Genomic DNA, 24,383 nt, shown 5'->3' on the forward strand with positions numbered 1-24,383 from the left:
ATTTATCAGCTGTGGAGGTTTTCCGTAAAGTAATCCCTGACGGATAAGTTTCAAATGGTGGTGGCCAAAATTTCCACAGGCAAACCGACCAGTAGAACACACGCAACTTACAAACATAATACTCTCGCCTCATAGCTTGCTTCTGCTATAATTCCAAACAACAGCGAGGCTCATTGTTTTAGTGTAACATATTGCAGCTTCATTTCTATTTCAGTAAAACACAAATTTCAAAATAACATTTTGAAATTTTATTTTAGTTTATTTTATTTATTAAAAATGAGGATAAAGGGGATTCGAATTAATCGAGACATTTTAAACGTACTATTTTTCCCTCTACAGAGATTTTGAAGTCTATCAAAATTCCTATAATAATATTTGAAAGAAATGTTTATATGGAAAAAAAAAAGTGAAAACTCAAATTGCAAAAACACATAATTTGAAAAAGACAATTTGTTTTAATTACTAAACATGTTATTTAAGAGACGATCAAAAATTTCATTTCTGTACAAAAAGACTAAAGTATTAATAGTTTTCTAAAGTATAACTCTTTTTTTACCGCCTCCGTAACTCAGTTTGTTTATACGAGAACTTCAAGTGGAAAGATCCGGGTTCGAATCCCGTTTATGAACATAAGGAACCTTTATCAGGTGTTTTCAATCAAATGGTGAGTTAGGCAGCGCATACGAGTAGAGGGGTTTTTTGTTCCTCAAAACAAGCAAACAGGCCAGGAGAACACATGCAATAAACCGACATAGGACACTGAAATCAGGATTAGCCACTCAATTCGTCAGATCTTGTTTCGAACGCCTGCACAGTAAAGTGTGGATCTACGCATGAGCGTAAATCAGGAAGGAAAGAAATCATTTTTAGGATTTTTTTTTTTCCCCATCATCATGGGGTACAAAAATATATACTTTCATGAGAAATACAGGATATTACTATTATATGCCTTCCGCCAGGAGACCTAAGTCCAAGGCTACTTAGAGTGGCATGGTTTTAGGGGAGAACACCAGTGAAACAAATTATGACAGCAAATTATAAATAATATAAAGCTACTTTTCCTATCAAAAGTTATTCCAAGTTAATACGTTATTTTTCAGGTTTCTTTTTTTCCTAACCCATTTTTAGATCCATAAGTTAAAGGTTTCAACATCCTGTATGCTACAAGTTTAACGTTTAGCCCATTTATTTATTTCTTATTCCATATAAATTCAATCATTAAATTTAACCAACCTAGCTTTGTTTATCTTATTATATATTTCAAAATTTAAGTTGCTAGTTTCACTAAAAGTGTTTTTAAATGTTTCTAAATTTTACTTGTTCTATAAGTTTTCCATTGAGAATACAGTTAATGTTTTTCATGTACCTATTTTCATATTTTTGCTGATTTTCATGTCAAATTAGTTCCAACAATTATTCAATTTTAAAGAGCCCTGAAAACTTGTAGTTGAATTATTTAAGAATTTATCATTATTTCGTTAAACTTGCGTTTAACAGTGCAGCGTTGATATCAGGGTTTACTGCCACTTTCCTTCATAATGAGACGGTGATAACAGTGAAAACATAAACACATCCCTACCTTACATTTGATTTTATATCAAACTATCTTTTTCTGTACTTTCTTCAGTTCTAATTGCTTAATTACAGTTGTACGTATAGGCTACTGGTTGTTCTACATAATCTTCCATTTTCTTCCTCTACATGTTCTTCCATTTACACCATACAGTTATAGGATGTTGAAAAGCTTTTCTTTTCGCACATTATTACATGTATTTTCGAAACTTACAAAATGTAAACACTTGTTATACTCGAATTCCCATGACGAAGGTTTTGTCTTCTTCGTCTCTGCAACACTAGTTTTTCCCCAACTCCATTTATTTTTCATTAATACTTCTTTATGCTGATCCTTTTCGATTTAATTGAGCGGTTACACTTTTCAATGTTCGCTCCAATTCCCTCATAACAGAAGGATCGGATAAGACCTAAATTGACAGCACATCTTCATTCGTTCAGTATCTAGATGGATTTACTAGAGCAGTGGTTCCAACCTGTGCTCTGCGGAACCCTAAGGGCTCCGCGACTTCTCCAGGAAAATAAAATAAATAAAAATTGAATGAAATTAAATAATAAGAAACAAAAAGTAAAAGCAAACACTTCACAGTGAATTTTCATAGCGATAACATTGTGATTTCTTAGCGCTTCTTCCCGAGTTTTCTGTGCGTTTGACCTCTTTGTGAGTGTTTAGTTGTGTAGTTAGTAAGTGCTCATTAATAAAGTGTGTTTTGTTCTACTCATACGTTCGAACCCCGAACTAGTGCGATACATTTCCGATAGAAAAACGTTACATTATTGATTGATTCAGGTGCTTTTATTGGTTTTCAAGTAGGTAAGTATTTGTATTTTGTTATAAAATCTTTATTTGCTTTATTTTGTATTCAGGGTTATGAAAGATAAAGTCGGTTATTCTAATATTCCTGTGTGATTTTCTTTTAGGCGTGGATCGCTGGCTTCAAACAGGTACTTTGATGAAGAAAGATGTTACATTTGAAAAGGAGGACAAACCAGAAGCTCACTCCATTACTTCGCCAGATGAGCTAACGACGATAAAATAAAATAAAATAAAATAAAAGATGATAACCAAGCAATGCACTCCAGCGTTTGTTTGTCAGAAGAGCTTTCCGCAAAAGAAACCATTTCTGAATCCGCGGGGCCACCTCAATCATTGTTTGCAAAACGCGACAGAAGCGGGACAGTGGGGGAAAGACCTCCCAATAAAAACAAAAATACGAAGTAAGTAACTTGATTATGGGAATCACAAAAACAAATGATGATCGGCCTCTCTGTGTGATTTGCGGAAATGTGTTGACCAACAGTTCCATGTTTCCTGCTAAACTGCGGCGTCATTTCGAGGGAAACCATCCCGAGTTGAAAGATAAACCGTCTGGTTTTTTCAAGAGGCAGTGCAACGAAATTTTGGTTTCACAGAAAACTATGACAACACTTGCTAAAACCAATAATGAAAAGTACTGGAAGCTTCCTACCTAATAAGTTACCGTGTAGCTCGAGCTGGTGAAGCTCACACCATTGGAGACTCTTATTAAACTTTGTACAATCGATATTGTCAAGTGTTTGCATGATGAAAAAGCTGTTAAGTTAGTCTCCAACATTCCTTTATCAATTAACACCGTTGCTAGACGAATCAGAGATATATGGCTGATCACGTGAAAGAGACACTTGTCAGTCGCATCAGGTGTACGAAATTCGCACTACAAATGGATGAATCGACTGACGTCGCCGGGTTGGCGGTTTTAATGGTATTTGTTCGTTATGTTTACTTACAAAGCTATCAGGAGGACCTTCTTCTTTGCAGACCACTACTAACCGACACATCAGGGGGTGAAATATTTAATCTTTTGGATGAATTCTTCTCATGAAATGAAATATCGTGGGAAAACTGTGCAGATATATGCACTGATGGTGCAAAGGCAATGATGTGTCACAATGCCGGAGCCATTGCCAAAATTAAAGATAAGGCAAAGAAATGTAGCAGCAGCCATTGCGTTCTTCATAGGCACGTGCTAGCCTCGAGAAAAATGCCTTCTGAGCTTATGATAGTGTTGAATGATGCCATAAAAATAATAAACTATATAAAATCGCAACCTCTTAAAATCAGGCTCTTCAAACTAATGTGTGAAGATATGGGAAGTCACCATGAGTCCCTCCTGCTGTACACTGAAGTAAGATGGTTGTCTCGAGGAAAAGCGTTCACACTTTTGATGAAACTGTTATTGATTACAAAGATCAGCTCATCACGGAGACCTCTCATGGCTCATTCGGAAACAACGACGCCATTTGGATGGAAAGACCTTCAATTCCCGTTACACGAAGAACAGTTATAGGGTCTTTTAAAAAGACGGCAAATTAGCCGGTCTCATAGAGAGGTGATAGAGTTTTCCTTCTGGATATATGATTTGAGAATATAAACGCATTTTAAAGTGGAAGCCTATACAGATATGATCAACAGTCCTGTGAAATCATTAATCAGGTTTATATGAAGTTACTTGGCCATGACAGGCTATTTCGCTTAACGCGTTAAGGGAAAACGATATAAATGGAAAGTGTACCCAGGCCCGTTCCGTACCGGGGTGCAATGAACCCGGGCAGCACAATTTAGGGAAGGTATAATCGAACACTTTCATAAAAAGCGTTTATAAAATTTATTTCAGTATACATTCCTCTTAATGTGCAGTATAATAAAATGATTCGCAACGTGTTATTGTACTTTGGGATCTTTTAATTTTTAATGGGAGGGGACACAAAAATTTTGCACCCAGGCGGCGCAAACCCAAACGGCTGTGGGTGTACCATTTCTTCGAGATCCCTTAAACCCTGTTCTTAACAGAGACTTGAAGTAACTAGAAAAAAATTTTTTTTTGAAAATCAATGCAATAGTTATTGTTATGCCTCTTTTCCGTCATTGCAGAAAAAAAAAGCAAAAATAAAAGAGAGAGAGAGAGAGAGAGACTTAATCAATGTCCCTACCCCCCATGAATCAATGCATTATGCGAATAATACCACAATATAAGGTTTCAAAAGATTCTTGAATATTTAAACTTTTTATTAGTTAAAGCATTCAGAGAGCTTCAAATGATTCTTGAGATTTCAACATTTCCTGTTTTACACATTAAAAGTAAACCGTAAAAATACAATGGCATTAATTTCACAAGAACAGTTTAAGTGCAAGAAACCATTTCCTGTTTTAAACACTCCTCTTTTATACGCAGAAAAAATAATTGAAGAATCGTACTTGAAGTACGATTTGAGGATGTTAATAATTTTCGTTGTTAACGCTGTTAAATTACACGTGTTCCCGTCGTGCGTTTTATGTAGAAATTAAAACAAATAGAAAGAGAAACTCTATCGTCATTCGAAAAGTCCTTATAAATGTTCCTCACTTCCTTAAACCTGACTATTCACAGTATTATTATATCTTATGTTTATAATAATGTTTCGTTGGTGGAATTTCATAAAAAATGCATTAATTATGACAGAATACTAACTGAATAAGTCCTTGAATTATTTTGTGGGTTTATTACTGAAAATGGTATAAAACGGAACATTTTATAAACAGCATATGAAAAATAAAAGGAATCAGAGGATTAAAACTCTCATCCTTTGCAGAAACTCTTTTTAATCAGTGTCAAAATCATCAGAAGCACCTATTAGATTCGTATGCCAGCCGTATGCATGTCATTCAGGCTTACTTGACAAGCTTTATTCAGGTTTGATATTTGGAATCCTTACAAGTTATCTGATGAACCATCCCCCCCCCCTCCCACCTTTTATTTTTTAAATCGAAACATGTATATATAGGAATACAAAAGGACAAAATGTAGTGAAATCATATATAGTAATACCCCGTCTTACGACCGTTCGCTTCACGACGATCCGCTCATACGTCACTTATCAGTTAAGACTCTGAATTTGCTCATACGACGCTTCCGTGAATCAACCGATGCGTTATTTTCGTAAGCTTTCGTAAACGTTTATGACGTCGTTATGCTCTCTCTCTCTCTCTCTCTCTCTCTCTCTCGTGTGTGTGTGTGTGTGTGTGTGTGTGTGTGTGTGTGTGTGTGTGTGTGTGTGTGTGTGTGTGTGTGTGTGTGTGTGTGTGTGTGTGTGTGTGTGTGTGTTTTGGTGTCTCTCTGTGAATAATAAACTGTTTATAATTATTATTTTATTTTATTGTTACCAATAATGACAGAAAAATTCAAAATAATGGTGCTTTTGCTTCCAGTAAAAAGAAGAAGCTGCGCAAACCTATTACATACTAAGATTAAAATGATCAAATTTAGTGACGATGACGTATTGAACACAGATAGAGGCCGCAGGCTAAACTTTCTCGCACTACTATTGTTACAGTGGTTAAAAACAAAGATCTCTAAGTGAAGTGAAAAGTTAGCCGTAAACGTGACAATCATACTGCAGAAATGGAAATGGTGTTGACTGATGACGAAACTGGTGAGGGTATTCCCTTAAGCCAAGCTATTCAAAATAACTTTTTTTTTAGTTTGTGAAAAGCATTCTAAATTTTTCGTTTGCATATCTGACATAAATGTTTTCTTTACGTCATGTATTCTCATATATGACTTTATTAAAAGGAATTAATAATTCATTTTAATTATTAATTAAAATTGAATTTTAATTAATAAAACGATTTAAGTGAATTCACTTCACTTAAATCGTTTTATTAGCAAAACGATTCTAAATTATAATAAAAATGCCTATATCACTGGATGGAGTTTAATTAAGAATATGGAATTTAGGATCTCTATTGAAATTATCCAGTCATTTCACATTTCGTCTGAATATCATTATCAATATCATTAGCATTTCCTTTGTCCAATCAAAAGAATAATACGTGTTCTGAGGACAGACAGACCCGAGTTTGAATATCATGTCTTGGCAACTCCACAGCGCTAGTAATAAATACAGTCATAATTTAAGGAGGTGAGGAACATTTATAAGGACTTTTCGAATGACGATAGAGTTTCTCTTTCTATTATTTTTTTATTTCTACATAAAACGCACGAGGGAAACACATGTAATTTAACAGCGTTAACAACGAAAATTATTAACATCCTCAAATCATACTTCGAGTACAATTCTTCAGTTATTTTTTCTGCGTATAAAAGAGGAGTGTTTAAAACAGGAAATGGCTTCTTGCATCTACTTTCACTTAAAAGGTATAAAAGCCAAAGCGGACTGTTCTTGTGAAATTAATGCCATTGTATTTTTACGGTTTACTTTTAATGTGTAAAACAGGAAATGTTGAAATCTCAAGAATCATTTGAAGCTTCCTGAATGCTTTAACTAATAAAAAGTTTAAATATTCAAGAATCTTTTGAAATCTTATATTGTGGTATTATTCGCATGATTCATTGATTCATGGGGGGAAAAAGGGAGATTGATTAAGTCTCTCTCTTTTATTTTTACTTTTTTTCTGTAATGACGGAAAAGAGGCCTAACAATAACTGTTGCATTGATTTTCCAATAAAACAGCAGGATTCTTTCACTAAAGAACAATAAGAATCTCTTTCACTCTGTGTGAACAATAAGAAATTTCCTAGTAAAAAGTGAAAAGGGAGGGAGGTGAAACGTTTCCTCGAAATTATTTTATGAAAACTATACAACCAAATGGTATGACGAAAAGGCAAACCGGCAGAGTACGACATTCGTTAAAATGCATAAAAGTGATATGAATGAATAAAATTAAATAATTCAAGTAACTTATTTAATAGAATATGTAAATCAGCGCTTCCATTCTCTCAACAAGTTATTGAATAACGGTCTGTTCAATGATTTGCTCTTCTACCCCCTACTTTTTAATTAAAACATTTATATCTCCTTAATTTGCTTAGTATGCAAAACATAAATATTAGTAAACAAGCAAAAATTTACGCCATTATTAAGATATATTTCAGATTTAATAACAGCTCAAATTTCTGGTTTACACCAACAAAATCTGTGGGATCACGAATCTTGCATGGCGTTAGTGAAGTGATCAGTGTCAAACCAAAATAATTATTTGTCCTTCATTTCGAGTTTTTCTTTCTTTTTATTTTCTTTTTTTCTTATGATAGCGACATTTATAAATTGAACTATCAGCTATACTTCAATATTTTAGCACACCTCCATATTTTAGCAATCAAATTTAGGCAGGGAATAAAGGGACAAACAATCGATTTTTTTAAATCGAAATTCTCTCTCTCTCTCTCTCTCTCTCTCTCTCTGTGTGTGTGTGTGTGTGTGTGTGTGTGTGTGTGTGTGTGTGTGTGTGTGTGTGTGTGTGTGTGTGTGTGTTTTAAATTTCAAAATCTGAAGTTTAATATGATAGATTATGATGATTTATATACGACGACAAAAAATATAAACTGATGCTGTCTTTTTTAATGGTTTAAACTTCTTTCATCTCAATAAATGGAGTCTGATTTTGTTTTTCTTCCCTAATTTGTTTCTCGTGTTGTATTCATTTATTATTATTATTATTATTATTATTATTCCTGATACCTCCAAGGAGTCCGAAGACTCATCGTGGGAGGACATCTACAATTCTCTCTACACCTAACCTCTACTACGAATCATCTCCATTAACGCCATCTACCGCCCACTTCCAACACCACCACAACTAGTAATTTTTGTCTGTAAATTGCGTGTGTTCTGATGGGCCGATTTGTATGTATGCGGGATGAAAAACCCGAGTTTCCGGGAGAAAAAACCCTGCTACCTCCATATGAGATCGGCTAACTCACCTTCGATTGAAATCGACCAGATAAAGATTCCTCCCGTCGCGACGAGAATCGAACCTAGGCCTATTCCAATCGAAGGGCGCAATGTACCGTCGTTCTTCCAATTGCGCTACGGAGGCGTTTTATTTGCTGGAGTTTTCGATATTCATCGATCCGATTGATATATTTTATTTATTTATTCTGCACGAATAAGGTCCGTATATATTGTTTTCTATGCAAAAGAGAAAGACACTAATATGGATTCTCCTTTTTTTTTTCTTCTTCTTATCCATCGCTTAGAGTGGCAGTCCTGCATTTTTAAAAAAGTGCTCTACATTAGCTTCGTATCATTTTCTGTCAATTTTTAATGATCATTCCATTTGTCTTCACTGAATAGAATGCTTTTTTGGGGGGGAGGGGGAATTGATGTGTACACTTATTTGACTTAAAAGTTGGAAACAGCACTTTCGTTATATTTTGAGGATAGGTGCCATCGTTCTCAATGTACTTCCTACAAAAGATAGATTAACTAGCGCCCCTGGCTTAGTTACCTCTACGCGATCAAGTAATTCTTGAAATAGAACAGTTAATACCTGTTTTCTCTTCATCCCTGTCTTCAATTCTGCCTCAAGAATGGTCAGATTCGGAATTAATAATACTTGCTAAGCGTTATGGCGTTTTTATCATTCCTAAACATTTAGCTATATTACTTTGTTGTATTACGTGTAACAATAATTTTAGGTAGCTGATATTACGACAAAAGCAACTATGGCTATGAGGCCAGTATATATCACTGTTTGTTAATTGAGTGTGCTTTTTATTTTGCCAGTTTGTCTTTTATTGCGGCATGAAATATTTGGGTTTACTAGAAGAAAAATCCTGCTACGTCCATGAGAGAACAGTAACACAACACCAGTCATTTTCAATTAATTAATATAATTTTATTAATATAATCATAAAAAATCACTTCACATATTTTAAGTTATGGATGAGTTTTGTGTACTGAAAAACAGAAGGACTTCGTTCTCATGTTTCATTACAACTCTGCAGTTTGCCTTTATTGCTTTCGCATAAGCAAATCACAGCTTTGGTCAGAGAGTAGCGACAGAAAGTGCTATCTGTTCAAGAAATTTCACATAAATACGTTTGCTATAAGCGAATCCATCGTTAATCTGAATTGCATGATTGATCGTTCTATAAAAATTTGTATGGAAGCAGTGATGACACACACACACACACACACACACACACACACACACACACACACACACACACACACACACACACACACACACACACACACACACACACACACACACACACACACAGACGCGAGAGAGAGAGAGAGAGAGAGAGAGAGAGCCTCCATAGCTCAGTTGGTATATAAGAGCCGTTTAGTTGGAAATACCAGGATTCAAATCCCGTCTATCACATGAGGTAACTTTATCAGGTTTTTTTCAAACAAATGGTGCATTAATTCGTCATAATCCCTAAACAGTGTATTCTACCCGTAGAGTAGATTATATATATATAATATGCGAAAGAGCTTTATTCTTAATATGCGAAAGAGCTTTATTCTTAAGTTGTAGTATATGCACAGTTCAATGTGGTACATTTTTCTGACAGAAGAGGATTCTAGAAACTTAAGTAACCCATTCGCAAAACTAATTTTCTTCGTGTTTGATTTAAATGAAAGTTGAACACAGGCACAAAGTAGCAAACAACTATAAAAGTTCCTAAATTATTCATCCCAGAGTAACAGCAAGTTCACACATTTCCATTTCAGTAAGAAAATCAATTTTGGCAAGTTAAACAATCAATAATCACAGAATATGATGTTCAGAATGTTGATATCAGTTGTTGGTTGTTGTTGTTGTTGTTATTAACAACACTGTGTGACAATTATTTAAATAAAAGAGCCAATAGGCTTCACTTCGGCGATGTAACATTATGAGTGCGTTTTTTTCTCTCTAAAAGAATGTGTCAGGTCAACACTACTGAAAAGAAACTGTCACACAGTATTTAAATTAAGGGGATATTAAATCCCACATTATTTCAAAGCCGAATAAGAAACTCAAAGCAAAGTATATAAGTTATTTTCGCTATAACCTCAGTATTATGTAGGTCTACCTACTCACTGATGAGACCTTAATAAAGGTTGAAACCGATCTGGGTAGTGATCTTCCACCATAATGTAACATCATACATCTCCTAGGAGATGTGTTTTATATTATGGGTAATACTAAGAATAATGATCAGAACTTTACGCACCTTTGCAACGAGTTGCCCTAGCGTTGAACTATGTGCTTTAGCTTACACAACAATTCGCCGAAACTTTTATAGTTTACTATATTCGGCATGAAACTCTTTGATTCCGATCTTTGAGTTTCTTATTCGGCTTTGAAATAATGTGGGATTTAATATCCCCTTAATTTAAATACTGTGTGACGGTTTCTTTTCTGGGGTGTTGACCTGACACATTCTTTTAGAGAGAAAAAAAAACGCACTCATATCTAGAATATTTTTGTTATGCATATAGCAGTCTCATAACATTTAGCTAATTCGTTAATTTTACCAAAGGACAAGAGTATAAATCTGAAATTTATTGACAATTGACATTATTGGCTTTAGGGGTGAAGCAAGATGCTTTTCATATTCCCCGCTATCTTTTACGGCTACAGTGAGGATAAAATTTTATGAGCAGTTTGCTCGCCCTGAATGGGCATGGAGATTATGCATCGTTACAGGAAATTAAAATGGCTTTTGGTCTTTTATCTTTGAATATATCCGTTGCCTCGTAGGCTACAGCTTGCTGAACTAGATCGTCGGGGTGTATGGACGTTTTTAGGAAAAACTTTGTTGCTAAAGATTGTAGGAAAAAGAAGAGATAAGGAATATTTGTATCTCGATGAAGTTGATTGTTTCTGAACCATGGGGCATTTAGAATCATTCTCAGGCACTTCTTTTGTACACGTTGCAGTTTGAGAATGTTAGTATTGAAGGTATGGCTCCAGGCTGGAGAAGCATAATGGGACGAATCGTCAGCTGGTATAAAAGCAATTTGATTCTGATGTTTAGCTAGCTGTTCCTGTTAATTAGGGGGTAGATCTGGGCGATAACTTTAGATGCCTTTGCACATGTAGTCTTAATGTGCTGGTTAAAAGTTAATTTTTTGTCGCGCACGACACCAAGATATTTTGTTTCTGTCTGCCAGGGAATTTTAGTATTGAATAGTAAGACGTCACCTGCAGGAGATATTGATCTTTTCGTGAAGAGAATGGCTGAGCTTTTTTTGGGGATTCACTTGTAGTTTCCATTTGGAGAACCATTTCTCTAACTTTAGAAGGTTTTCATGAAGCTTTTTAGCAATGAGGTGTGGCCGGAGAGATCTGGCTAATAATGCAGTATCATCCGCATATAGGGCCATGATGGATGACATTGGATTGTGCGGAATGTCTGACATGTATATAAAGGATATATATATATATATACACCCCGACGATCTAGTTCAGCAAGCTGTAGCCTACGAGGCAACGGATATATTTAAACATAAAAGACCAAAATCCATTTTAACTTCCCGTAGCGATGCATAATCTCCATGCCCATTCAGGGCGAGCAAACAGCTCATAAAATTTTACCCTCACTGTAGCCGTAACAGATAGCGGGGAATATGAAAAGCATCTTGCTTCACCCCTAAAGCCATTAATGTCAATTGCAATGGAGCCAGCAGGGATCCCTGAGGTAGTCCGGTCAAGATAAGGCGCTGGGATGAGGTAGTACCATTGATCTTGACTTGAATGCTTCTATTCTGTAGATATAATCTAATTAGATGTACCATTTTCAGTGAGATACCGGCTGAGATAAGTTTGTGTAGCAATCCGAAGTGCCATATTTTGTCAAATGCTTTGGATAGATCAAGAAAAATAGCTCCAGTGTATTGACGCCAGTTGTAACTGGTGGTAATATATGCAACTATTCTGAGGATTTGCTGGGTAGTACTATGGTGTTGACGAAAACCGAATTGCTCTTTAGGAAGGATGTTTAGTTCATTTACTGAAGTTTGAAGTCGTGAGAGGATGACCTTCTCTGCAATCTTACCCAAGTTGGAGATGAGGCTGATAGGACGATAATTGTGAGACAGGTGTCCTTGCCTGGCTTATGAATTGGGATACATCAGCCTGTTTCCAGGTGTGAGGAAAATAGCGAAACCTTAAGATTGCATTTATTATTATGGTCAGGTGCACTACACCTTTTCGGGGCAGCAACTTGATCACTCTATTTGTGATGCCACCTGGACCAGGAGCTTTTTTGTTCTTTAAATTTTTTTTATATGATATATTTCAGCAGGTGATGGTGGGAGCAATATGGTCAGCACCGGTATCAGGAAGTTTTAACGAGTGTCTGACCTGTCTGTGAATTTTATAGAAGTGATCGAAGTCTAAGTTTTCATATGAACGTTTGCACTGCTCTTCTGCCTTTTCTATGTTTGTGTGAACAAGACCCTGGTCAGAAAGTATAGTGGGAAGGGATCTGCCTTTGTTTCTGACATTTCACAGTAGTCCCCAGATAGAGTGATCAGTAGGTGAGATAGAAGCTAACTTTTCTTCCCATACTTGGTCTCTGTGAGCTTTGAGTGCATCTCTCACTGCCCCATTTAGTCTATTAAGAACTGTTTTGTCTTGTGGCGCGCGAGTGTTGTGAAATCTTTTCCTTGTTCTGTTTTTTTCTCTGATCAAGTTCATAATGTCTTCGGGCAGATAACCAGGCTTGGGGACAGATTTGTAGGAGGTGGCTGCCATTATAGCGGAGTTAATTTGTTGGGCGAGGCTTGTGACTGCGGTTTCAACATCTTCTTTTGAACTTATATGAGGAACAGGTCCAATGTAATCCTGGAGTACTTTTGACAATCTTTCCCACGATATAAATGAGTGAGAGGTAGGAGACGGGGATTCTTGTTTTCCCACCTGTAGTAGAATTGGATTATGATCAGATGACAACTCATTCAATGATTTTAGGCTGTACTGAAGTTTAATATCTTGCAGGATAGCTATATCCAGGATGTCTGCAGTGCCAAACGTACTAAAATGAGTTGGTTCGGTGGAGCCTGCCACCAGAGCATAGTTTGATCCTATGTAGTTGGAAAGGATGCAGCCATTCTTGTTGGTGGTTCCACAATTCCAGGTAGGGTGCTTGGAGTTTAAGTCTCCGGCAATAATGATGGACTCCCTGATGCCTAAGATGGCATTTAGATCAGAATGCAGTATAGTTTTTAAGGGTGGGTTGTAAGCTGAGTAGATTTTCAGTCTACCAGCCGAGCTAGTGAATATTTCCACGCCTGTGACCTCAAGGTTAGTGGTTGGAAGGTTGTTTACAAAATGGTGTTTGATATAATTTTTAATGAAAATGGCAGTGCCGCCGCCTCTATAGTTTAACCTGTCGGTTCTGTATACGATCTGAAGAGAGGCTGGAATTAGTTTGCTTCTATTCATCTATAAGTGCTGAGGATGGCCTGTGTTTCGCGTAGGAATCTTTTAGTGGAGGTTGCTTAAGGGTTTGACAGGCTGAAGTCTTGTAGCATGTTTGCTAGAGAGGTCGTAATACAGCTGTCAGGTTTGTAGGTGCTGTTGGCTGATTCTGTTCTGGTGTTGATTTGTTTGTATGGGCCACATCTGCATAACTTCTTGTTTGCCTTTGGCACCCTCATTCTTTTGAAGGCCTCCGACTGTGGCCGCCGAGCCTCCGGATCTGAAACTTAATTTCATGTATTATCGTTATATATTGTAATTATTGGAGACCTAAATAGGCTTGAAAGAATTTATGTTTGGTCTCTCTAGGGTATGGTTTCCCGACTACTTAAAAACAATACTATAAATAAATAAATAAATAAATAAATATATATATATATATATATATATATTTTTTTTTTTTTTGTTTGTTTGTTTGTAGACTCCTGTTTGTAGACTTCGCGTGATTCCTAAAATTAAACACAATATACTAATGCTTTATTGCCCTCTTCAGGAGGGTAATAAAATATTAGTGGTTCATAAAGAGGGCACTTTTCGGCACCTAAACATTACGTCACATTCGCGTTAATAGCCCGGGTGTACTTTTCAAAATGCATACACCTTTGAGCCCTTTGAAAAGATGTAAAGAGGGCGCAGCAGGTCAAATTCTTAGAGTTCTAAAACTGCTGAGAAGGTGAGGCTGGGTGAGCTAAAATTTTGAGCTCACTCAGCAGCTAGCAGCTGTGATTGGTTATTGTATCAACCAATCCAATTCAAAGTTGTCATTTGTCATGAGTTTCTGTTTTTGTTTACTGAGTTTCATGTGTGAAACTCATGCGTGTGTGAATTGTGAACTGACGCGGTAGCAAGTTTTTATACATAATATAGACAAGTTTTTAATATATAATTTTCCATAGATTTATAATTTTTCCCCATATTTGCAATGGAAAACAGTTCTGACGATCTACTGAATATCCCGTTTTCTGCCAGAACGTTTGCGGATTGTATGACTGTAGTTGAAGGAGGTAAACCTCGTCCTCCTCTCCTAAATTTACAGAGCATGCACAAAGATCTAAAACTGAGTATATGAGACACTTCTCTGTTCCACAATATAGTACAGTAGAATGGTTAACTGGATGTGAAGTGCGGCCAATGTTTTTTTTGTTGGCCATGCTGATTATTTTCCAGAGAGAGAGAGAGAGAGAGAGAGAGAAAGAGAGAGGCGTTTGGAATAAGCATGGATATTCTGACCTTAACCACTTAACAGCAGCAGTGCAAAAACATGAGGCTTCCAATCACATGTTCAATCATTTTTAAATCTCAAGATGTTTGGAAAACAAAGAATTGACAATCTCATCAACAAAGAAAGAAAGATTGAAGTTACCCGTCATAATGAACGGGTAAAGAAAAATAGAGACATTTTAAAAAGATTAATTGATACTGTATGCTATTTGGCTAATCCCCACCCCCCCCCCCCCCCACCCCCCCCCCCCCCCACCCCCCCCCCCCCCCACCCCCCCCCCCCCCCACCCCCCCCCCCCCCCACCCCCCCCCCCCCCCACCCCCCCCCCCCCCCACCCCCCCCCCCCCCCACCCCCCCCCCCCCCCACCCCCCCCCCCCCCCACCCCCCCCCCCCCCCACCCCCCCCCCCCCCCACCCCCCCCCCCCCCCACCCCCCCCCCCCCCCACCCCCCCCCCCCCCCACCCCCCCCCCCCCCCACCCCCCCCCCCCCCCACCCCCCCCCCCCCCCACCCCCCCCCCCCCCCACCCCCCCCCCCCCCCACCCCCCCCCCCCCCCACCCCCCCCCCCCCCCACCCCCCCCCCCCCCCACCCCCCCCCCCCCCCACCCCCCCCCCCCCCCACCCCCCCCCCCCCCCACCCCCCCCCCCCCCCACCCCCCCCCCCCCCCACCCCCCCCCCCCCCCACCCCCCCCCCCCCCCACCCCCCCCCCCCCCAATATCTTGGCCACATCATGAGAAACAGCAAATACCAACTTCTACAAACTATTTTGGTAGGAAGAATTGATGGAAAAGGAACTAGAGGAAGAAAAAGAATATCATGGTTTGACAACATCAAGAGGTGGACAGGAAAGAGCAGTGCACAACTGCTCAGATTAGCACAAGACCGCAGTTTGTTCGCCAAGATGGTCGCTGACCTTCGATAGAAGATAGCGATAAGAAGAAGATTTATACTTTGCAAACAAATCTCTTTACCTCTCCTCGTAACTTTTTTTAAAATTATTTATTTTTTTAATTATTTTAATTCATTTTTCAATTATTCATGTTTAGACTTTATAGGATCACATGCTATTCACTGTACTCAGCAAATTATAGGACAGTGATTTAAAAGCTCATTTAAAACAGCAAAAAAATTGGCTGTTTTAAATGAGAGCAAGATTTTACGTTTGGAAGCTTTTTTGTGCTTCTTATCAACACCTTTGTAATTAAACTTATATGAATAAGCACACATTTACTAATATTCATTAAGCGGCGAAATACGCAGAAAGCAAAATTTGTGAACCAACCCAATGTGTGATTTTTTCTGTTAAATTATAAAAAATAACAAAACTTAAATAATAAATAATAAAAATTAAATACGTTTCTTTTAAGATAAAAAAATCTACTTAGTTTTAAAACATTTTAAATTTGTTTTCATCATTTCACGGCCCCCTCAACAAAACTATGCCCCCCCCCCCCCCACCCAAGGAGGCCGCGGCCCACAGGTTGGGAAGGCAGTTACAGGACGCAAATGTTAATTGTTAATAATTCGTTTGCCATTAATGAAAGTATTTCTATTCCCACTTATTCTTTTCTTTCATTTCCCATTCTCACATATCTTATAAATGATGGTTTTCACCTTTGAGTAATTGAAATAGACCAATCAAATAAAGCTTCCTCCTTCATTGTTGTTTTCTAATAAATCCTAAAACAAACAGATTGTTCCTCCACTCTACGCAGATCTGGTTACAATTAATTGATAAATTAAAGTATTATTCAAAGTTACCCTGCAATTAATTGCATTGAACCAATTAGGATGAGCGCAGATGCGCTATGCACTCTAAAAACTTTCGCACTTCAATAAAAATGCAATAACACGGTCAAATTCACATGAATTTTGTAGCACAGGTTGCATAATCCACATGACAGCACACCTGACCGAAATCGGCACGCGACGCCACTGATAAGTTATATATACTGTATATATGATAAAAAAAAGAAAACAATACTTAGTCTATTCAGAGTACTAATGGATTATATGTTTACAACCTTTCGTGAGTGGAAGTCGACAAAAAGTTTAAGCATTCTTGAATAGCAACATAACTTATTGTTATAATTACAAACCAGAACCGAGTCTATTTTGGCATTTTACTTTAGATAATTTAATTTACCTACTCTTGTCATAAAGTGGTCTATCCAAAACAATAATAATAAACAATAATAATAATAATAAACATAATAATAATAAACAATAACTGTAATGAATAGACACAGGGATTCCAAGTATCAATTTTCATTAAATTCCATTTAATTTTACGGATTTCGAAACTTCTCCCAGAAGTTTGTACGTGAATGAAACCGGGAGAAGTTTCAAAATCTGTAAGGAAGAGAGGCGATACTCGTGGCACACATCCTCGCAGAACATCAATCACACTGTAGCTTGGCAAGTATCCTCCATGCCTTGCTTAGAAGAGAATACTTTCATCAGAATGTTCAAGGAGTCATTCGAGTTAATTCGCCCACACGACATATTAAATATAAATTGACGAATTATCCATCATAACATCCGGAAGGAACTGATTAGTGTATGTAACACCGGGAACCTCCGTTATGCGAGCAATCACATACAGGGTTTTCACAACAATGCATCGTTGCGCAAAACACTTCGCATGAAGTGTCCGTTGAAACGCGTGATTAAACTGTCAATCCATCTTCCCGAAGGCGCCGTCAAGCAAAAAGACAGCGAAACATGTCTAAAGAGCATTCGGTTTAAATTAATAAAGTTCTGCGAGTTCAACCTGCATGGTTGTTCATAGTTGAAATAAAACATCTTTCATCAGTCTTGAACTTAAGAATAAAACGGAGTGTATTACAACAAATGCATATAACTAAATACATGCATTAATGCATACTCCTATTGTTATTTACATACAATTATTCAGTCATTTTTTTTATTGATGATATATCCGACGGAAATATCGCTAATTTTCAGGAGAATTATCACTATGTCTGTGGTAATACGGTACTCATGGAATTCTATAAAATAATAATTCTTTTTTTTTTTTCTTTCGATGAGTAGATTGAGGTTTATGAAAAAACACCATTTCTAGGTGCATTTAGAAAAATGTGAGCAGCGATCAAAGGGTGTGTACATACGTAAGTAAATTTTTTCCTGGAATCTAAATAAACGAATTTTATTAAATTATATGATTTTAAATTTTTAAAATCCTTGAAATAAAAATTTTCATAGAATTTGCAAATTCTATAAAAATTTGCAAATTTTCACTTCCTTGATACTGTTCCCTATGGAATAGTAGTATATCGTTGAAGTATGTCAACTTTTGGAGTGTCAACTACTTTTCAGTTTACTAACTTTTCATAGCAAGCTGTCAAATACTTTTGAAAAATCTAGAACGACCACATTATCTACATTCCTCTCACAACTATTCTTGTTTCTCTATCAAAAAATCTGTGCAGATTACAAAAACAAGACTATCACTAAACAAATCTCTGTTCATCTTCACAAATTATTTTATCCTTATCTGCCTAATTCTGTCTCCCAGACTTTAAGAATAGTACATAAATAATGCATGAATAATAGTGGTAATTATTCGATTTCTTTTGTTCGACTCAAGGTAGGATCTGTTTGAAGTGATTTTAGTGAAAACTAATATTTTAGATGTGGACTAGAATTTTCAAATTTGGGTTTAAATTGGACCATTTTTCCCGCAAAATTAAGGCAAAAACATTTGAGACGATACCAATTATCTCGACAAATGACAATGAATACTGTCTACAGAAATGTTAACCAACTATTAAAATATTTTTAACTGAAATTAATCTCACTCGAAATGTCTTATTCAATCAAAACTGAGATCATCCGGCCGATATATTTCCTCAAATTCTTAAATATTAGATTTGATCAAAATCGATTCACCTGATATCTAGTGCTTCCGTAAGCTCCGTTGGATGGACGGCCAGGCATGACGAAGCTGACAGGTTCTGTTTCCTCTTGTGAGTGTGCACTTAAAATACAACTTTGTGCATTAAGTCGCTCGGAAATAAATAAGTCACTGTATAAGATCGCTATTACGAAACATCATTCTATAGCTGTCTTGAAATAATTCCATTTTTGTTTTTCAGTTTTTGCTAATACTTGCAGTTTCCAGGACAGAGAAAAAGAAAGCAAAATGCTCATACTCGCACAAAATATGGATTCTACAATTCGCGTGTGAATGACGACACAAATGAACTTCGTTTGGCATTTTGCCCACCGCCTCTAGAAACAAACCTGGGAGGTACTGAATATCAACTCATTACGTCACGCGAAAAGCCACTGGTTACTTCTGAACCTGGCAATAATTTATATAGATATAAAAGGAGAAAAAGAACCTGCAGAAGTGAAGAAATGTTACTTTTGTATTTTGTATAGTTTTATCTTACTTCAGGTTACAAAACGGATGTTTCATTTAAAAGAGAAACGGCAGTGTTTGTGAGTGGAAATATCACTAGAAAGCCAATTACAACCATTATTATTTTATTAGTGACGCCTCCAAGGGCTCTTTACAAGAGGCATCTCCATCTCAACCCACCCTCTACGATATTAATCCTTCATCCACACACACACACACACACTGCATTATCTAGTAATTAAGGGTATTGTTATGTGTAAAATGCGTTTGTTCTCTGGCCGATTTTCTAGTAGACAGGATGAAAAATCCTACCTCCGTATGAAATCGGCTAACTCACCTTAGAATGAAAAAGCCCGTATAAGATTCCTCTATGCATGACGAGAATTAAAGTCATGTGTTTTCCAATTGAAGGCCGCAATGTTCAGGAATTCTTCCAACGGCGTAACGAAGGCTCAAAAGGAAGTAGCAAAATACTGGATTAATATCAAACATTTGTTTTGCATTATGAATTCTTTACTCATATTTAGTCTGTTACGATTTATTCAGAAAGCAAGATTTGACAGCTGTCGATCTGAATTACAAAAGAAGCAACCAGTATACGTTATGTTGACAAAAATATTTGGATACCTAACATGAAAATTCCGGATCTCACCACATGCAAATATTCAGGGAGTGTCTGCATAAATCTGGTAATAAAAGATAAGATGTGCTGAATTTTTTGATGTTTTGCACTGTACTCGATGTCAAGATGCCACATTCAGCTGAACTGAGAGACTTCCAACGTGGGATAGTAGTTTAGTCACATCTATGGTTTTTCTGTCCGTGACGTTGCTACCCGTCTCAGTATACTTAAACCCACTGTTCATCATGTCATTCGTAGATGGAAAGTTGATGGTGTTACCTACTAGCACCACAGCAGGTAGCACTATCGACACTCACTGAACGAGATCGACGAGCTCTATCTCGGAATGTTCGAGCATTCACCACTTCATCAGCAGCGGACCGTGCAGTTAACCTGCAAAGTACTGCAAAATACTGCAGGGACATCTGTCAGCGCTAGAACTGTCCGCAGAGAGTTGCATGCCTTAAGTTACCAAGACAGAGTTGCTGAGAACAAACCACACATCAACCCTCCCCTCCCCCCTCAACTCCAAACGACGTTTGGATTGATGTCTTTCACACCGTTCATGGACTGTAGATGATTGGAAAAGGGTTCTGTGGAGCGACGAATCACACTTCCAAATGTTTCACTCTGATGGTCGTGTTTGGATCTGAATATTAACCTGGGGGAACGATTCCTCAATCCCTGTCAAGTTTGGTGGCTCAGGAATGATATGGGAGTGTTTCAGTTGGATGGGGGGGCTTGTCTATTGTTGGATGTGCCAAAACCCATCCTGATGTCTATCTAGATATACCGGACAACTTCATGCTTCCGACGCTGTGGAAGTACATCGGCAGTGACCCTTGCATGTTTCAGCATGACAATGCTTTATACCATATTGTACTGCTTGTCCGAGACTGGTTTTCACAAAACAACGTTGAAGTATTGGACTGGCCAGCTTAGAGTCCAGACCTCAACTCCATCGAACAGCTTTGAGACTAATTAGAACGCCAAATTCGCTCCAAACCACAGCGGCCGTCATGAGCATCAGCAATGCGGATAGCTTTGCGTAAAGAATGGAACAATATTCCTGTTGCGAATCTGAAATTGGCTGAAAGCATGCCCCAAAGGGTAGTTCCTGTCATTCAAGCCAAAGGTAGTCCCAATCAGTACTAGAAATGTAATTAAAACACATTTTTTTCGCACAACTAGGTGTCCAAATACTTTTGTCAACATAGTGTATAAGTTAAATATAATATGTGTGTGTGTGTTCTACTGTCCAGTTTGCCAGTTTTGTGGGATAAAAAGCCCGAGTTAAAAATCAGAAGTAAAATCAGAAGGTGAGATAAATAAAATGTATTTTATAAATCATGCAGATTAACTTTGAAGTTAAAGAAAATGAAAGTTTAATTTTATCTAAAAATGCTGAAATTGTATCGTTAACAGACGCTCTACGAGATGGAGGACTATTTTTTTAAGAATACAATGGCTATCTTCGAAAAATTTCCCTTCTAGACTAGCACATTGTTTCAAACATAATTAAAGGTTTTCGAAGCAATTTTCAAGACCGGTTTATGCAGTCTCTCGAATGACATTCATTGACGCCACCAAGAATATATATATATATTCTTGTTCTTCCCAGAATTGTAATCCTACTTTGAAGGTCGATTTTTAGTAGTGGAAGACGTCATGGTGGCGACAATGAATGTCATTCGAGAGACTGCATAAACCGGTCTTGAAAATTGTTTCGAAAACCTTTATTTATATATATATATATATATATATATATAAAATAGTATTTTTTACCATGGGTATAATAAATGTTAAAGATACCAAGCAAATTTAAACCTGGTTTTTACTCCATTTCCCAAGTAAGCAAACAGATAAACAAGTCAAGTTTGCGCCTGCAAGTGTTGCAAGTCTAGCTGACCTTACACGTAGTGCAAGACCAAGGCAACTCATGGTAAAAGAAGAATAAGCTCTGATCACTAATCTTAATATTTACCCTTAATGCAAAGCACATCTCCTGGAGGAGATGTATGATGCTTTGTATTAAAGGCAAGGGGCCACTACACAGACCGGTTTCGACCTTTATTGAGGTCTCATCAGTCATCTTCATCATCATCATCATGCGTATCAAGGATTTAGGCCTAGCATGGCTGTACCGGCCTTGGAAGTCATCGTTGAATCGTTTAAGAGGACGTCCTGGTTTTCTTTTTCCTAATGGCTTGTACTTGAAGGCTTGTTTTGGTAATCTTTCTGTTTTCATTCTTTGAACGTGTTCCATCCATTTATGTTTATATTTTCTAATTTTTCTATTACTGGTTCTTGGTTTAATTCTTTCATAATTTCTTCGTTTCTTTTGTGATCAAATAAGGTATACTTTGCAGTTTTTCTCGTAAACTTCATTTCTGCTGTTATTAATCTTTGTTTGTCTTTTTGTTTTATTGTCCAGATTTCGCTTCCATACATTAAGATTGGCAGGGCTAATGTATTGTATACTTTTAGTCTGGTTTGTTTTTGAACTAGGTTTGGTTTAAATATAGAGTTAATTACACCTGTTATTTTTAAATATTTTGCAATTTTTAGGTTTATATCGTTTTCATTTTCATAATCAGTTATGCATCCTAGGTTGTTAAATGAATCCAGCTGTTCTAAAATCTTGTTATCTATTACTATTTTAGTTCTTGCTGGATCTTGTCCTTTAAAGGCCATAGGTTTTTGGTTTTTCTGTTTATATTATCATGCCATATCATGCCATATATATATATATATATAAAATGATAAGCCTTTTTATGTAACATTTTTGTGTCATGTTTTTTGTCAAGTTATTTGAAACGTTTTTTATATATATTATATATATATATAATATTTTATATATATATGATAAGGTTTTCACGTTGTTTGTTGTTGTTGTTAGGAAAATGACTTATAGGACTTAAAAAATAGAAACTAACTAATTTATTTTCAAAGGCACTACTAGTTTCGTCTTTTTAGAAGACTTCATCGGGTGCATAATCAGGGGCGGCTCGCCTATAGGGCCATAGGAGCGGGCCTCACCTATATTTGTATAACTAGCCAAATAATTGTAGTTTTAAAAAATATGTTTCCTGTAGTTATTATTTTTTGATCTATTTCCAACACGTTTTATTGTTTAATAAAAAAAAAAAATCACTGTAGAGTTTTGTGGCAATATTGCATAATGCGACTTAGTACGGTCTCTGGGGCGAGCCACGGCTGGGCCCTATTTTATACGTGTAGAACACACGATACACGATCGCTAGGGCAAGTGCCCTAGCGATCGTGTTTGTTTACCGGGCGCAACGCTTATCTTGGGGCCAGTTTAGTCTGGCTCAGTCACTGCGTTTGTACGTAAATAGCGCGCGATTCTTTCATTGTCTTATTATTTATTCTCGTTGTTGATCTGTTTTATTGTTTTTAGCGTGCTTAATTATTGTTGTCGTGTTTTGTTATAATTTATTTTAAAGTTTAAATTTTTTTACATCCATAAACAATACATTTTAACTATGAACAAAATCGATAGTTTATTGGAAAAACGTTTCTCGTTATTTCTCGGAAGTTTCGACATTGATTTATAAAATAAATAATAACGTTTTTGTTTTAACATTTGAAAAATGAAAACATTTTGCAGGGCGGCCAGCTGGAGTCGAACCAGCGTCTTTGGATTTCCGGTTCATTGCTCTAGTCCGTTGAGCTTCTTCTTCTTCTTCTTCTTCTTTTTTTTTTTTCGCTAGTCCGTTGAACTATGCCTGCAACTGCAAATCTTTCGAGTTTTCGTGTTATTAATACGTCGAGCCCATATATGTTACGTCTTAACAATTTTAAAAAATCAATAGCTCAATGCATCAGCGGATTCTGACTAAACATTATTGTAATAGAAATAATAACTATAAATCAATAATAGAACCCACTATATAAATATAAAAAAATTAAGTTTTTTTGGACCCTGGCCCCACCTGTTTCTATTGTCACCAGCCGCCATTGTGCATAATACATAGAAGAAAAAGGAGATACATAAAAAACATTACTTGGGTACATCACCAAAGTTCTAAATTATTAACAGATTGCTCACATTAGAAGGAATTCGCAGACTAGCTGCGTTGTTGTTTCTCGTGAACGAGGACATGGTTTCGCGATCGCTATACACGAAGGCTAGTCTGCGAAGTTGATAATTGAACATCGTGTCCAACATCAAGGAACTGCAACTCTGATATTGTTGATAATAGTTCGTTGCATGGTGTATGTTTTTATTTACTCACTTTATCTTACCAAACAGAAAAAGAAAATTGGGAATTTGTTATTATTACTATAATAAAAAATGCTCTCCCTCGATGAG

At 36.9% G+C, this 24,383-nt stretch overlaps 1 protein-coding gene across 3 annotated transcripts in view; it reads right to left on the reverse strand.

Moving 5' to 3' along the window:
• LOC150105441 (peroxisomal carnitine O-octanoyltransferase-like) overlaps positions 1 to 24,383 on the reverse strand; it is a 311,316-nt gene that overhangs the window by 276,764 nt on the left and 10,169 nt on the right. For 2 of the 3 annotated variants that reach the window (XM_090394814.1, XM_090394813.1), the window contains exon 1: positions 18,951 to 19,133. The exons of the other annotated variant lie outside the window; for it this stretch is intronic. In XM_090394814.1, coding sequence (XP_090250940.1) covers positions 18,951 to 18,998 — 48 coding nt within the window. In that variant the 5' untranslated portion in view covers positions 18,999 to 19,133. Of the gene's footprint in view, positions 1 to 18,950; positions 19,134 to 24,383 lie in introns of those variants that run through there. 3 annotated transcript variants of the gene reach the window in all.

The sequence above is a fragment of the Typopeltis vanoorti genome, chromosome 6 (genome assembly GCF_054136105.1).
Source record: "Typopeltis vanoorti isolate ZY-2024b chromosome 6, IOZ_Tvanoo_1.0, whole genome shotgun sequence".
Taxonomy (NCBI): Eukaryota; Metazoa; Arthropoda; class Arachnida; order Uropygi; family Thelyphonidae; genus Typopeltis; species Typopeltis vanoorti.